Source organism: Lissotriton helveticus, chromosome 9 (assembly GCF_964261635.1).
Source record: "Lissotriton helveticus chromosome 9, aLisHel1.1, whole genome shotgun sequence".
NCBI classification, from domain to species: domain Eukaryota; kingdom Metazoa; phylum Chordata; class Amphibia; order Caudata; family Salamandridae; genus Lissotriton; species Lissotriton helveticus.
The window spans coordinates 667100682-667116208 of record NC_136070.1 but is presented as its reverse complement, the minus strand read 5'-3'; the positions used below and the strand labels follow the sequence as shown (position 1 = coordinate 667116208).

The 15527-nt window shown below is 46.2% G+C and overlaps 1 protein-coding gene across 1 annotated transcript in view; it reads right to left on the bottom strand.

Moving 5' to 3' along the window:
* Positions 1–15527, bottom strand: part of LOC144782918 (uncharacterized) — a 200002-nt gene that overhangs the window by 65449 nt on the left and 119026 nt on the right. Inside the window, exon 7 of the mRNA XM_078662161.1 lies at positions 15366–15431. Coding sequence (XP_078518287.1) covers positions 15366–15431 — 66 coding nt within the window. The remainder of the gene's footprint in view (positions 1–15365; positions 15432–15527) is intronic.

The window sequence follows — 15527 nt, the reverse complement described above, 5'->3', positions numbered from 1 at the left end:
GGGTATACAGAGAGTCCATCGATCTTTAATCAGATATTGAAAAATGCCTTGAATCTCTGGTACTGCCTGGACAGTCAGTCCTGGTCCAGTACATAGACAACCTATTGGTGGCGTCTAAAAGTCGAAAGGATTGTGTTGTTGATACCATTGCCTTGCTGAATCATTTGGGTGAAGGAGGGCATAAAGTGTCACCTGAGAAATTACAATTTTGCACCACGTCAGTGAAATATCTGGGGCACCAGATAGAAAGACGTGTCAGAAGAGTAACCTCAGAAGGGATAAGAATAATTAAAAACATGAATCTACCTCAAACTCAGAAAGAGATCAGAATGTTTCTTGGAGTTGTAGGATATTGCAGGCAGTGGATTGTGGGATTTGCAGTCCTAGCAAAACCATTGATGCTAATGGCAAAGAAGAGAGCAAAAGACCCAGAAGAATGGGACGACGAAAGCATGACTGCTTTCTTGAAATTATGAGAATGTCTGTGTACAGCTCCAGCACTAGGGATGCCTGATTATTCAAAAGAATTTGCACTATTCTGTGATACTCAAGATAATTGTGCACTTTCAGTTCTGACCCAAACTCACGGTCTAATGAGACGTCCTGTGGCATATTTGTCTTTCACACTAGACCCAGTGGCATCTGAATTGCCAGGATGCCTGAAAGCAGTAGCTGCAACTTGCATGAGTCTTGAACAAAGTGAGTTCATCATTATGGGACATCCTGTAACTGTGTCTGTTCCACATGCAGTCGTGATTCTATTAACAAGAACAAAGACACTCATTCCTAGTCGTCTGACTAAGTATGAGTGAATCATTGAGGGAGCAGGAAATTTAACCATTGCCAAGTGTAATATTTTAAACCCAGCAACCCTGCTACCAGATTCACATTTTGCAGAAATGATGGGAGAAGTCGAACATGATTGCATTGACTTAACAGAAAACAGTATCAAACCACGTCCTGATATAAAAGAAGAGCCATTAATAAATTCAGAGTACGAGCTATTTGTAGATGGCTCGTGCATGAGACATGAGGAAGGAGGGTTGAGTGCTGCCTATGCAGTGTGCACGTTGGGGGGTCCAGTGGAAGCATCCTATTTACCTGGAGTCAAGTCTGCACAAATAGCCGAATTGGTTGCATTAACAAAAGCTGGCAAATTTGGGAAAAATTGGAAAGTGACCATTTACACTGATAGCCAGTATGGTTACAGGGTTGTGCATGACTTTGGCCAACTCTGGATGCAGAGGGAGTTTCTTACTTCTTCAGGTACTCCTATTAAAAATGGTCAATATGTAAAAGAATTGCTTGAAGCAATCCAATTGCCAAAAGAAGTGGCTGTGGTCAAGTGTGCTGCTCACCAATCTGGAAATGACAAAGTGACAGCTGGTAACCGATATGCTGGACAGTTAGCCCAACATTGTGCCAAATATAAAATGGCCGTAAACAAGAAAATTTAAGTGGGTGGAAACAGCTGCCAACTTATGTTGCTTGAAGGTGTGAGAACATGGGAAGAAGTGGGAGATTTGCAGAATGAAGCAGAACCAAAGGAAAGGGAAGATTGGAGAAAAATAGGTTGTCAGAGAAGGGTTGAAGATGGTGTCATTGTTTACCTTGATGGTAGGCCTGTGTTACCAGACTGTATGCTTGCTCCTATGGCTAGGATGTACCATGGAGACTCTCATTTGGGAAGGGATGCCATGATACGATTGTTCAGACAGTCATGGTTCAATGCGAAATTCAGGAACATAGCAGAAGCACTTTGCCATAGGTGTTTAATTTGTCAACAAATGAATCCTGAGAAGAAAACTGTAGTATTACCAGGAAAGATTGGGAAGGCAGAGGGTCCCTTCATATGATTACAGATTGATTTCATTCAGTTACCCCCTTGTCGAGGACTAAAATATATCCTTGTCATTGTCTGCCTATTTTCAAAATGGATAGAAGCATACCCCACACGTAGGAATGATAGCATCACTGTAGCCAAACTCCTACTCAGAGAACTCATACCTAGGTTCGGTTTTTCAGTAACGATTGAATCAGACCGAGGCTGTCATTTTAATAATGAAATAATAGGCCTAATCTGTGAAGCATTCAACATTAAGCAAAAGCTGCACTGCATACCGCCCAGAGGCTTCTGGAGTGTTTGAACAACTGAATGGCACTATCAAGTCAAGATTGGGAAAGATGTATGAATCTACCCGATTAGAGTGGCCAGATGCTTTACCTCTTGTTCTAATGGGACTCAGAAGTATTCCAGACCGGAATACAGGCTTGAGTCCTCATGAAATACTGATGGGAAGAGCAATGAGGCAAGCATGGGTGCCAGGACACAAGCTGATAAATATATCTGATGATTTAGTACTGGAGTACTGCAAAGAACTGGCTGACCAAGTGCGTTTTATCTCTCACCAGGTTGGGGAAGACGCTGTCGCCAGACAAGCAACTCCTGCACATGACCTGAACCCAGGTGATTGGGTAGTATTAAAGAAACACACTCGAAAATCTTGCCTTGCACCAAGGTGGGGAAAGCCACATCAAGTAATTTTGGTTACCACCACAGCTATAAAGTGCGAAGGAGTTCCACACTGGATCCATTCTAGTCACACGAAAAGAGTGACTGAACCTGATGAAACTGAAGCTGAAGGTTGTACAGCTGAGGGCTCTCAAGATATTGATCCTGAAGTAGCTGAAGAGGAACAACCGAGCACCAGTCAAGATGATTGGATTCCAGTAGTTGATATACCTGCAGAATACGTGAGAACCAGAAGTCAGACTTATCTAGACAGTCAGAGTGATAGTGAGGATGAGATAGGTCTAGAAGAACGTACTCAGGTTACAGAAACCCAAGCTAACAGTAATTCTGAGGAGGATCAGATAGGGAAAGATAAAGATACCCAGAAAAATGACATCACACCGAGCACTCCAGAGTCTGAGGAGGGACAGATAGATATTAGGGCAGAAGCTCAGGCGGAAGAAAATCAAGGGTTCGAAGAGCTTGAGCAGGACCAGATAGGGGCAGAAAAAAGTGTTCAGGACGAAGAAGGTGAAACAAATCAAAATCAAAGTCAAATTCAGCAGACACCTGAACAAGCCAGATTAGTGACCAGGCAGAAGAAAACTAAATAAGACCTGGACCTAGTCAGAAAAAGAGGGATACAGAAGACAGCATTGAAATAGATGTACCATAACTGAATGAAAATAAGAGAACACTTGAAGAAGGGCAGAGCACAGTGCCAGCTAAAACACTCAGAAAAGGAGATAAGTGGCCATGGTTTGTTAAAAGACTGAAATTTTGCCTTAAGACAATAAATGAAGAACCAGAAGAAGTAAATGAAATATCAAGTCAAACGGAACCAGCCACAGTACAACCCAGAAGGAGTCCACGTTTAAAGAGACTAAATAATAAATTCAGAGGCCCTGAATGGACTTACGTCATCCTTGAAGATTTCGAAAACTTAGAAATAAGTGACGAAAGTGATAATGATATAGTTGCTGATCAGACTGATGAAGAAGTGAGACCAACTTGAGAAAATCTCACAGGATAAAAGACTGTGTAAAAGTTACAAAGAGGGGTTAAATCTCCTTAGTCAGAAATGGCTGATCATACTGTTAATGAAAGACCGAAAAGAAATTGTTTGAAAACCTGCTGTAGAATATGCATATGCAGTATAGCGATGGTAGTAATAGTATGGTTAGGACTGACAGTAGCTATTCCTTATATAATGAGTAGAGACATGAAGAATAACACTAACATACATGAGAAGGTAGATGCACCAGAAAAGATAGATATACCTGAAAAGGCACTTAGTATCAGACAACAGAAAACGGATTTAGAAGAATCAGATGAGGAAGAAATAGAACACACTTGAATGTATTTGCTAATTTATTAGTACATTATGTAGACGCTATGGAAATTAGTGATTGCTATGTCTGTATGAAATTACCGACCTCTGTAGCCGAAGGTGTAACTTACCACCATTTGCCCTTGACCTATGGTATTTCATGTAGTATTTTAGCTAGCTTATTTTATAAGAAAGGACCATTACAGTACTATTATTCTAACTCAGATGTAATATTTTCTGAACTTCCTATACGTAGTAACCTGAATCCTGTTCATACTAAGAGTGACGTAACACGTCATATGGGTGAATATTTTCTAACAATAGGTACAATAGATATAGCTGAAGCACACAAGAACAATTTAACATGCATTTGTGTGAACACAATTATAAGGTAATTGGGGGTTGGGGATTCAAAGACGGAACTGAACCAGTGTTTCCCGGAATTTATTATATTTGTGGGAACAAAGCATATTTTAAATTGCCTAACCACTGGTACGGGAGTTGCTATTTTGGAATAGTATTCCCAAAGATATATCATGTAAATAAAATCACTGGAGACAATGAAGAAACTAATGGACTAATATGTAGTAAAAGAGCAACTTTTTCTGAAATTGTAGGTGATGTATTTAGTGCAATAATACCTTCAGTGAAAGTGGTTCTGAACACTCAAAGAATCTGCAAATGATCAACAGTGGTGGATCACTTATCGACTGACACTGCTGGAGGATTGTTGATGATCAATACCGAATTGTTTGCGATCAGATCAATGGTTTTACAAAATCGACTTGCTCTTGATACCCTATTAGCAAAAGAGGGCGGAGTCTGTAGAATGTTGAAAGCGCAACATTGTTGCACGTACATACCAGACAAAAGTGTTGAAATTAAAGGGTATGTAAAGAATATTACTCATTTGGAGAGAGAACTCAAACCACTGGAGGTTGACAGTGCATGGAAGAGACTTTTAGATGGTCTCTCCTCTATAGGTAGTTGGTTTTCTAATGTAGGGAAACGTTTTGTGGGTAAAATACTGATGCCAATGGTGGGAATAGCCCTAGTAATATTAGGGATAATGATTTGTTGCAAATGTCGTAAACACAGAAAGAAATATACAGTAAATGAAAGAGGAAAGAAAATAAACTGCAATGAAATGGAACTTGAAGAATTAAATGGGAAAATATATAAGAAAATGAAAACCTTTCATCTAAATAATGAGAAAAATCCTAGAAAAAAGTTTGAAGAAATTGAGATGGGTGAAATGTGAAAAGTTGGCATCTGTTTCATTAATTAGTGATGATATAAAATATCATCAAAGAGGGGATTGATGGAGCAAGGTTGCGTATGTAAAGTGACTTGCTTGTAATCACCCCTCTCTAATAACTCATAATGTACTAACATGTTTTGTCTTATTAATATTACCTTACATGACATCTAGGGGAAGCTTGCATATGTGCTTCATTAATAATAAGTCGCTTGCACTAAAATGGCCGCTGCTACGCGGGATTTCTTACTGCGCATGCGTCTGTCACACTCACGTGACATGACGTATCTTTCTCTTGGAGGGAAACTTTTGCTTCTGCGCACTTGAACTAAGATAGCTGTTATGTGATACTAACGTGCAAGAAGCTTGCATCGCTGCTTTTGCTAAGCTGTTCGTTCTGCTTAATTCTAAAGCTGTAGTTAAAAATAAAGTAATGGGGAATAGAGTAGAGATAAGTGGTATACAGTGCATTAGTTTATTCTGTGTTCTTAAACTGTTTCTTTTCTATTCTTACATGTAATTCATTTTGGGCCTGACGCCTATTGCTGAACTCCATCTTGGAGAAACACCGACTGCGCTTAAGTCACAAAGTCCATGAAGCAGATGACCTTTGGAATGCTGCCAAAGAGCCAACTTGCTAGAAGATACTTGTGGGAATCTTACCTCTTGACCCCTACGGAGGAAGCTAAATTTTCAAATGGACTAAAATGTAACCAATATTGGAACATTCATTGCTGGGTGGAATAAACATGCATGGGAAAATAAAATTGATGGGTGGGAACGTTAAAATGTAATATTCATCATAAAAGTTTCATTTTGGTATGGTGTGGTGACCTCTCCTCTTCTTTTGTCCAATCAAAATTGGGGATCTTACACTTACAACATTGGGGGTGGTACACTGCCCTCAAAAATAGTATAACTAGGGTAGGCTTAGTTAGTTAATTTGTCCGACTTGTCCGAATAGCTGACCTGTCACTGACCCAACGCACTCAATAGGTGATCAAGAGCAGAGGTGCTGGCGGAGCACTCTGTCAGAAGATTCGATAACCCAATCGGGGTTTGGGAGCTGAAGTGCTGGCAGAGCACTTTGTCGGGAGAAATCGATAATCCAATCGGGGTTCTGGCTGTTAGCTGCAGAGAGTGTGTAACGCAGGCGTTGCAACTTTAACTGCGGGTGCCGGTCTTAACCTTTGGTGGTCCTGTCCTGATCCAATTTGGCTTTAACTGTCCTGATTCTAATCTGCATCTGCTTGCCTTTTGGCACCTGCACTTTCAAGGTTCTATCCTTTAACTGACCCGTGGCCAGGGTTAGTTCTTCACACCATTTGAGGTAAATATTCTATGTGGGTATGTCATTGTATTGTTTCCTTCTCTCTTCCCACCCTAATGTCAAATGCGTAAAGACTACCTTATAAAATCTTTGCATATTTTCATTCTAATTGTGATTTTACTGATCGAAAGATTTCTGGTTACAAATGTTTGGATTATGACTTTTAAAGAATTCTAGATAAAGATTTTAAACCTTCCCGAGTTTGTGGTTATTAAATGAGTGCAAATGTTATTTTTCCTACCTATTACGCTAACTCTCTGATCCCTTAGGACTTTAGGTACTGGTGACTTGGAATTGGTAAGTCAAGGAATAGAGGTTGAAAGTCCTAAATGAATAATATACACTGATATTAGAGCGAAGGTTACCTGGTTAAAGTGTGAAATTTGTATATGGGCCCAGGTGAGTATGGTAAAATATGACTAGGTGACCTGCGTGCTCTATCACTGGACAGCAACTACTCTCTACAATCTGCTTTTATTTATATATCTTATAGTTTGTAGAGCACTCTGAAATAGTTTCATCATAAGCCTCATGTATTCATGCAATTACACCTTGTACAGAGCTCTGAAATCCAAACTAATGGCGACCATGCTATAGAAAATAATATGCAAATAAGCTGTCTCATCACTCTTCCTCATTTTTAGACTGAAGTTTGGCCGAATTCAAACTTACGCCCCAAGAAATCCCCAATACAGCACTAAATGCCAGCTATTGCTTGCCTGTGTTTTCTGCAGGTAGGAGACATGCAGATTCCTTTGCCCTAAATTCTCGCAAGTATGTCCGGATGAATGGGTCATGTAGTAAACTGCTTGCAGTAATAATTCAGCACCTCAAGATGGCAATGTGGGTCTTCGGTAAAGGCCCATGCTGATCTACAGTCTTGATCACCAGTGCTTTGAACATTTTGAAGCCACTTCTGTGCTTACTGTTTCTTCCCAAAGTTTCCACTCCAGGAAAGACATACAGCCTGATTCATGTACGGGCCGTTTTGCGTGTCCCTAATAGCGAGTAATAGCGACTCGCTATTGAGGAAACGCAAAACGGCATTCATGTACTTTTCGGGGAAAAAATAGCGACTCGCACGCGGGCGCTAAATCCGTTAGCGACCAACTAAAAACGCAGAAAAATCGCTATTCCCGGCTACCTGCGTCGGGATAGCGACTCGCAATTCCGTGCGATCGGGAATGCGACTCGCAATCCCGTGCGATCGGGAATGCGACTCGCAATCCCGTGCGATCGGGAATGCAACTCGCATTCTCGCGCGATCGGGAAAACGGGAAGTCGCTTTCCGAGCACAGTGATGACATCACAACCAGGAAGCAGGCAGTTCCCACCCCCAAACACCACAGCGAGGCAAACCTCCGAGGGAGCAAGTCGGAAAGCAGACGCCAAACCAGCGATAGCGACTTCTCTACCGACTGAAATAGCGACATATCTGCTGCCATGGCTGAGGAACCTGTCCCTGGCCCCAGCAACAGCGCAGGACGAAAGCGAAAGCTCAAGTTCTCAGAGCAGGAGCTCGAGAACCTCATTGAAGGGGTGGTGGCCAACCATGACCGGCTCTTCGGGACCAACTCCAGAAAGGTCCCAGAGCAAGACAAGCGGAGGATCTGGCTGGGTATAGCCGCCAGCGTGAACTCGGTGGGTGTGGCCGATAGGTCATTGGAGGAGCTAAAGAAGCGCTGGTATGACCTCCGAGGTCGTGCCAAGGAGAGGGTGGCGGAGCGCCTTGGAGAGGCATCGGGCACTGGAGGTGGCGGACCGACAGTCCCACCCAACACACCCTTGGAGGACCAGGTCGAGGACACCCTTGAGAGGGAGGCGTGCGTTGGCGTGACCCCTCTGGACTCCTCCCGCCCCACCCAAGACACCCAAGGTAAGTGGCATGCGACTGCGACCCTGTCCCCTATGACCGTCCCTGACCAAATAGGCTCACTTATTGGCCCTTAGTCATGCCTTTGTTGCGCATCAGGGAATGCCCTGAAGCATTGTGGGAGATGTAGTATGTCCACAATGTAGTAGTACCCCAATGCAGCCAGACAGGTCCCAAAGTACGCAAATCCACAGCCATCCAGGGAATGTCACCCAGCATGCATGTAACATCAGCACGTCTGACAGTCACATGCAACTAATGAGTATCCACTTACCCTCACAGGTGGCGCAGACAGCAGTGACAGCGAGAGGCTGCTGATAGATGAGGAGGCCCAGGAGGAGGAATCACAACCAGAAACCCAGGCACCAGCCCCTGCCGCTGCAACAACACCAAAAAACAACAAGTGATGGACTGAATGGGGATCAATGTCACACACTCCCCCAGTCAAAAGATCTGGGCCCAAATCCATCGTTTTTTTGCACTCCACACCACCCTGGGTCAGATAATGGCTTTATGCAAATCAGCTCTGACCCTGTTGCCCCATGGGAACAGTCCAGTCCGAACTACAACAGCCATATCTTTCCCAGACCGGAATCAAGCATCCGAGGACCGGACCGGTTTCGAGGTAACACCTCTCTTCAGCCCGGCTAGCTTGACTCCAAGTGGTGTGGAGTGCCTGGGACCCACGTCTGGGCATCCCCAGCGCACTTAGGGCGGCAATTGCAAAAAACAACAAGTGATGGACTGAATGTGGATCAATGTCACACACTCCCCCAGTCAAAAGATCTGGGCCCAAATCCATCGTTTTTTTGCACTCCACACCACCCTGGGTCAGATAATGGCTTTATGCAAATCAGCTCTGACCCTGTTGCCCCATGGGAACAGTCCAGTCCGAACTACAACAGCCATATCTTTCCCAGACCGGAATCAAGCATCCGAGGACCGGACCGGTTTCGAGGTAACACCTCTCTTCAGCCCGGCTAGCTTGACTCCAAGTGGTGTGGAGTGCCTGGGACCCACGTCTGGGCATCCCCAGCGCACTTAGGGCGGCAATTGCAAAAAACAACAAGTGATGGACTGAATGTGGATCAATGTCACACACTCCCCCAGTCAAAAGATCTGGGCCCAAATCCATCGTTTTTTTGCACTCCACACCACCCTGGGTCAGATAATGGCTTTATGCAAATCAGCTCTGACCCTGTTGCCCCATGGGAACAGTCCAGTCCGAACTACAACAGCCATATCTTTCCCAGACCGGAATCAAGCATCCGAGGACCGGACCGGTTTCGAGGTAACACCTCTCTTCAGCCCGGCTAGCTTGACTCCAAGTGGTGTGGAGTGCCTGGGACCCACGTCTGGGCATCCCCAGCGCACTTAGGGCGGCAATTGCAAAAAACAACAAGTGATGGACTGAATGTGGATCAATGTCACACACTCCCCCAGTCAAAAGATCTGGGCCCAAATCCATCGTTTTTTTGCACTCCACACCACCCTGGGTCAGATAATGGCTTTATGCAAATCAGCTCTGACCCTGTTGCCCCATGGGAACAGTCCAGTCCGAACTACAACAGCCATATCTTTCCCAGACCGGAATCAAGCATCCGAGGACCGGACCGGTTTCGAGGTAACACCTCTCTTCAGCCCGGCTAGCTTGACTCCAAGTGGTGTGGAGTGCCTGGGACCCACGTCTGGGCATCCCCAGCGCACTTAGGGCGGCAATTGCAAAAAACAACAAGTGATGGACTGAATGTGGATCAATGTCACACACTCCCCCAGTCAAAAGATCTGGGCCCAAATCCATGCTCAGACGTGAGTCCCAGGCACTCCACACCACTGGAATCAAGCTAGCCGGGCTGATGAGAGGTGTTACCTCGAAACCGGGCCGGTCCTCGGATGCTTGTTTCCGTTCTGGGAAAGACATGGCTTTTGTAGTTCGGACTGGACTGTTCCCATGGGGCACAGGGTCAGCGCTGATTTGCATATCGCCATTGTCTAACCCAGGGTGGTGTGGAGTGGAAAAACGATGGATTTGGGCCCAGATCTTTGGACTGGGGTGAATGTGTGACATTGATCCACATTCTGTCCATCATTGTTGTGTTTGCAGTTACCGCTCTAAGTGTACTGGGGATGCTCAGACGTGAGTCCCAGGCACTCCACACCACTGGAATCAAGCTAGCCGGGCTGAAGAGAGGTGTTACCTCGAAACCGGGCCGGTCCTCGGATGCTTGTTTCCGTTCTGGGAAGGACATGGCTTTTGTAGTTCGGACTGGACTGTTCCCATGGGGCACAGGGTCAGCGCTGATTTGCATATCGCCATTGTCTAACCCAGGGTGGTGTGGAGTGGAAAAACGATGGATTTGGGCCCAGATCTTTGGACTGGGGTGAATGTGTGACATTGATCCACATTCTGTCCATCATTGTTGTGTTTGCAGTTACCGCTCTAAGTGTACTGGGGATGCTCAGACGTGAGTCCCAGGCACTCCACACCACTGGAATCAAGCTAGCCGGGCTGAAGAGAGGTGTTACCTCGAAACCGGGCTGGTCCTCGGATGCTTGTTTCCGTTCTGGGAAGGACATGGCTTTTGTAGTTCGGACTGGACTGTTCCCATGGGGCACAGGGTCAGCGCTGATTTGCATATCGCCATTGTCTAACCCAGGGTGGTGTGGAGTGGAAAAACGATGGATTTGGGCCCAGATCTTTGGACTGGGGTGAATGTGTGACATTGATCCACATTCTGTCCATCATTGTTGTGTTTGCAGTTGCTGCAACAACACCAGCAGCCAGGCCCCCCACCGTTGTGGCCCCTGCATCTAGCATCCCACCCGCAGCCAAGGCCAGACCCCCCACCGTTGCTGCATCTGGATCTGCCGCCCCACCCGCAGCCAAGGCCAGGCCCCCCACCGTAGCTGCATCTGGATCTGCCGCCCCACCCGCAGCCAAGGCCAGGCCCCCCACCGTAGCTGCATCTGGATCTGCCGCCCCACCCGCAGCCAGAGCCAGGCACCCCACTAATGTGCCCCCAGTCCCTGCCGCACCAGCAACGCCTGCTGCAACACCACCTGCAGCTGGTGCCAATAGATCTGGGCCTGCGACAGCGGCAACACCGCGGGCAATCAGCAGGAGGGGCAATGGACATCGCTATGCCTGCATGAGCGTTGAGAGACGCATGCTCCGTATCCACCAGCGCCAGTCACAGCAGCAAGGTGCCATCCAGCTCCAGCTGCACAAAATTGGGCGCAATGTGGCGGGAGTTGGAGAGTGCATGGACCGCATGACGGCGGCCATGGGCCGCATGACTGCAGCCATGGAGGAGAACACTGCTGCGCTGCTCAAGCACCGCAGTGTAGCGAGCCGGCGCCACCACCAGCTGATGAGCCGGCTGTTGGCCTATAGCAGGTCGAATTATGTGGCAGCAAATGCCACCACCCAGTTGTCGCGGCGCTCTCTCACCCAGCAGCACCAACTAGTGCAGTGCTGTGAGGACATCACCAGGGTCCTGGAGCACCTAACCACCGCGGTAACGGCACTACACACACCTGCGCTACCGGCCACTGTAGGGGGCGACGATGCCAGTGAGGGTGCCTCCAGCGTGAGCAGCCAATCGGCCACACTGGTCCCGCCACCTAGGCGCAGCACCAGGGCAACGCCTGGTACAGGTGCCCAGGAAGAGGAAGAGCCTCAGAGGCGCTTGGGCATTACGCGCAGGAGGCGCCATTGACACTGTCTGCATAACACTGGCACAGGCTGACGGTAAGCCTGCCAAGTACATGCACACTGCAGTATGACGCAATACTGGTATTTGTAAATAGTTGGACTGATTACCTTTTTGTTGTGAATGAAACAAATATATTTATTTTGCTGCACACATTAGCCTTGTGTAATCATTACATTTTGCATGCAATTGTGATATGTGGGGTGGGGGAAGAGGGTGGGCTAGAAATTGTTCACTGTGATGTGGTTGCGACGTCTGTGGCCTTCAGCTGGGTTCTCCCCGCGTGCATGGTGCACATGTGCTGGTGGCCGGTCGTCCCCTTCAGATTCACTGCCTGAGATGTCAACAGGTATCCGGCGCTTGGTTGCAATGTTATGGAGCATTGCACAGACAGCCACAATGCGGCAGCACGCAGCAGGACTGTAATACATGGCCCCACCTGTCTTGTGCAGTATACGGAACCTGCTCTTGAGCAGGCCAAATGTCCTTTCTATACAGTTCCTTGTCCGGATGTGCGCAACATTGTAGCGCCGTTGCTGAGGTGTGGCAGGGTTGAGGTAAGGGGTCAGGAGGTATTCCCGTAGGGCGTAGCCACTGTCACCTGAATGAGAGGAGCAGATGTTGATTGCCTGTGCAGCGCAGTGACTTCATTGCAATGTGACATTGTCGACAAAGTGTACTTACCAAGTAGGTGTCCTTCCCCGAACTCTCCTCTGAGCAGTCGTGTGTGGAGTCCACTGTGCCTGAAGATAAAGGAATCATGGGTACTCCCTGGGTACTGTGCGACAATGTCAGTGATGATGGTCTTGGCATTGCAGACCATCTGTATGTTGAGGGAGTGGTAGGACTTCCGGTTGCGGTACATATACTCCGTGGCAGCTGGTGGGCAGATGGCGACGTGGGTACAGTCGATGCAGCCGAGGACATGGGGAAAATGGGCTACATTGTAAAATTGTAGTTTTGTCAGGTCCAATTCCTGTTGGCTCGTGGGAAATGTGATGTGGCGGTGGAGCTGGGTGAGCATGGCGTCAACAAAAGTGTGGAGGCAGCGTGACATGGTGGGCTGGGATATCCCCCCAGCAGCCGCTACTATGCCCTGGAAACTGCCGGAGGCCAGGAGGTGCAGGCTGCACAATACCTGCACATGTGTAGGCACAGAATTGTTTCGCCTTGTTGGGTGCTGCATGAGGGGGTCAAGTTCTTGTATCAGCCAGGTGATCATTTGCCCATTCAGCCTGTATTTGGCATAAATCTGTTCTCTGGTTTGGCCCAGCAAGGTGACCCGCTGCCGGTAAATCCTTTCCTGCCTCATGCGTCTCCTCCGTGCTGCTCGCTGTAGCCTTCGCCGCCTCACCACCATGTACATTCCTGGCATTGTGGAACGCCTAATGCTTCTGCTGAATGTCCTTATGTGTGATTGGTCAGGCCTGGACCTGTTGGTGATTGGCCAACTGTTTTTCAAATTTTACTTAATCATGGCTTTTATGGTTACCACCTGCTTTGAGTTGTCCTTAATTTGCGCCGCGCAAAAATGCGATTTTGGGGTTTTCCGCTATTGTTTATTTTTCATGAATGCCGATTGAGAATAAATTGCGTTTCGCTATTCATTTCGCAGATTCCGTGGTTGGTCGCTATTTCCGTATCGCTAATGCGCGACTACCGGGACTCTGCGACTATTATAGCGTAATCGCTATTTTAATCGCTATTCTGTGTTTGCGAAATCGCTATTTTGTACTTGAATGCCGATTCCGTGTTTTGCACCCGCAATTGCATTTTCGCAGCCATTGCAGGCGCAATTTCGCTTCATGAATCAGGCTGATAATGAAGACCAACTAGTGTTATGCATGGCTCTAGTAGAGAGCCACTAGCGTATATTTCGGTTTAAAAAAGTCATAACTCACTGCTAACAGTTGATAACAAAACGCATTACCCATTGTTGCTACTTGCTTTGTCATAAAGGCCTTCCAAGCCATGCTAACAGGGCTCTCTGAGAGCCAGTCTGCGTAGTGCGGCTTGTCTGCTTTCACTGAGAGCAGAAAGCATAGCTGCAAGAGGGGGAGGGAAGTCAGGGAAGGTGGTGAGGGCTGCTTAAGGATGGCAGGAAAGGCATTTATTTACGTTTGGAACAGAGAGGAGAGACCATGTATGGCTCCCCATTACTGTTCATACCAACCATAGCAGTTGAAAGCAGGGGCAGATGATTTTGAGTGGCAACCATAACAAAAAACTATAGATGGGTGTAAAGAGTGAATTACAGGGATGTTTTTCACCTCTGGGTTCTGAGTGACATCATAGGCAATCAAGCTCGGCTCTCATTGTCTATGTGATGTCCCTCAGAACCCCTCATTGAAAAACATCCCTGAATTTCACTTTTACCCATCTATAATTCTATATGTTGTACCATTCAAGCATCTTTCTATGCCTCCCAAATGTGTCTGTATTTCTAGTCTTACTCTGAAACTCGAAGAAGAGGAACAGAAACAACCCTAATATTTTAAAGAGATTATTTACTATTCTACACCAGTCCTGGAATATTAGGGACAGTGTTTGCTTGTTACCTTCATTGAACCTTCCACAAATGGGGAGAGTAAAAGTACTGGCATGGCGGTGTGCATAAATGACATGCATTTACATGTGTACCATCGACACAAGCAAGTATGCAAATGGTGAATGACAATTCCTTTTACTGTATATGTTTTTATTTTTTTAGAAGGACATTTCCTATGCATGGTGCCATAGTAAAGTAAACCTGGTTCCTCTTAGATCCATTATGAGTGGCTAGGTGAGGGCCCTTTTAGGCCTGGGCAAAATTTCAATCACACCAGCGTAATTAGTGTAATTCAGGGAATGTCACGTAAAGCTTGTAATGTGAAATTCCAAAAATGACGCCATCCTGCCACTTCATATAATTATGTGCCATTTGCAGTAAACCTTTACAGCGAAACATGAAGTTCACATGTAAACATGTACTGAAAATACACACGAAGGACAGAAGGCGAACAGCTGTTTTTCACGGTTCTCTGTTTGAATGCACCCCGGTATCAAAAAGTGACAAGAGGACGCAATTGGTGCTAAAATATAGTGCGAAATAACAAATTTACATTTAGTGTAATTATGTGGCAATTTCGTATAATTTTGCTAAAATGTTGTATAATTATGTAAAAGCAAGGTTTATGATACCGACAACCCTTCGTTTCTAAACCTAAAATATAGCATCAGGTCATTATAAAATGTTCAAAGTACAAACGCTTTTCACAGAAGACCTTCCTTAAAACAATTCTTTTTTCAGTTTCTGCCCAAGACAATATTTGCTTCTGACACCACCACTATGCAGTGCAAATGAACATACCTTTTTCTACACATTCCAGGGAAGAGACAGGAGGTCAGGCAACCAAATCTTTGCAGCCAGCTTTTTCTGGTCAGGAAAGACAGAGAAGGGGGCAAAAAGTCAAGCACACTCAGAAATGAACATGTGAACAAATGCGGTGGTGGCGGGGCATGCCTTGCAACC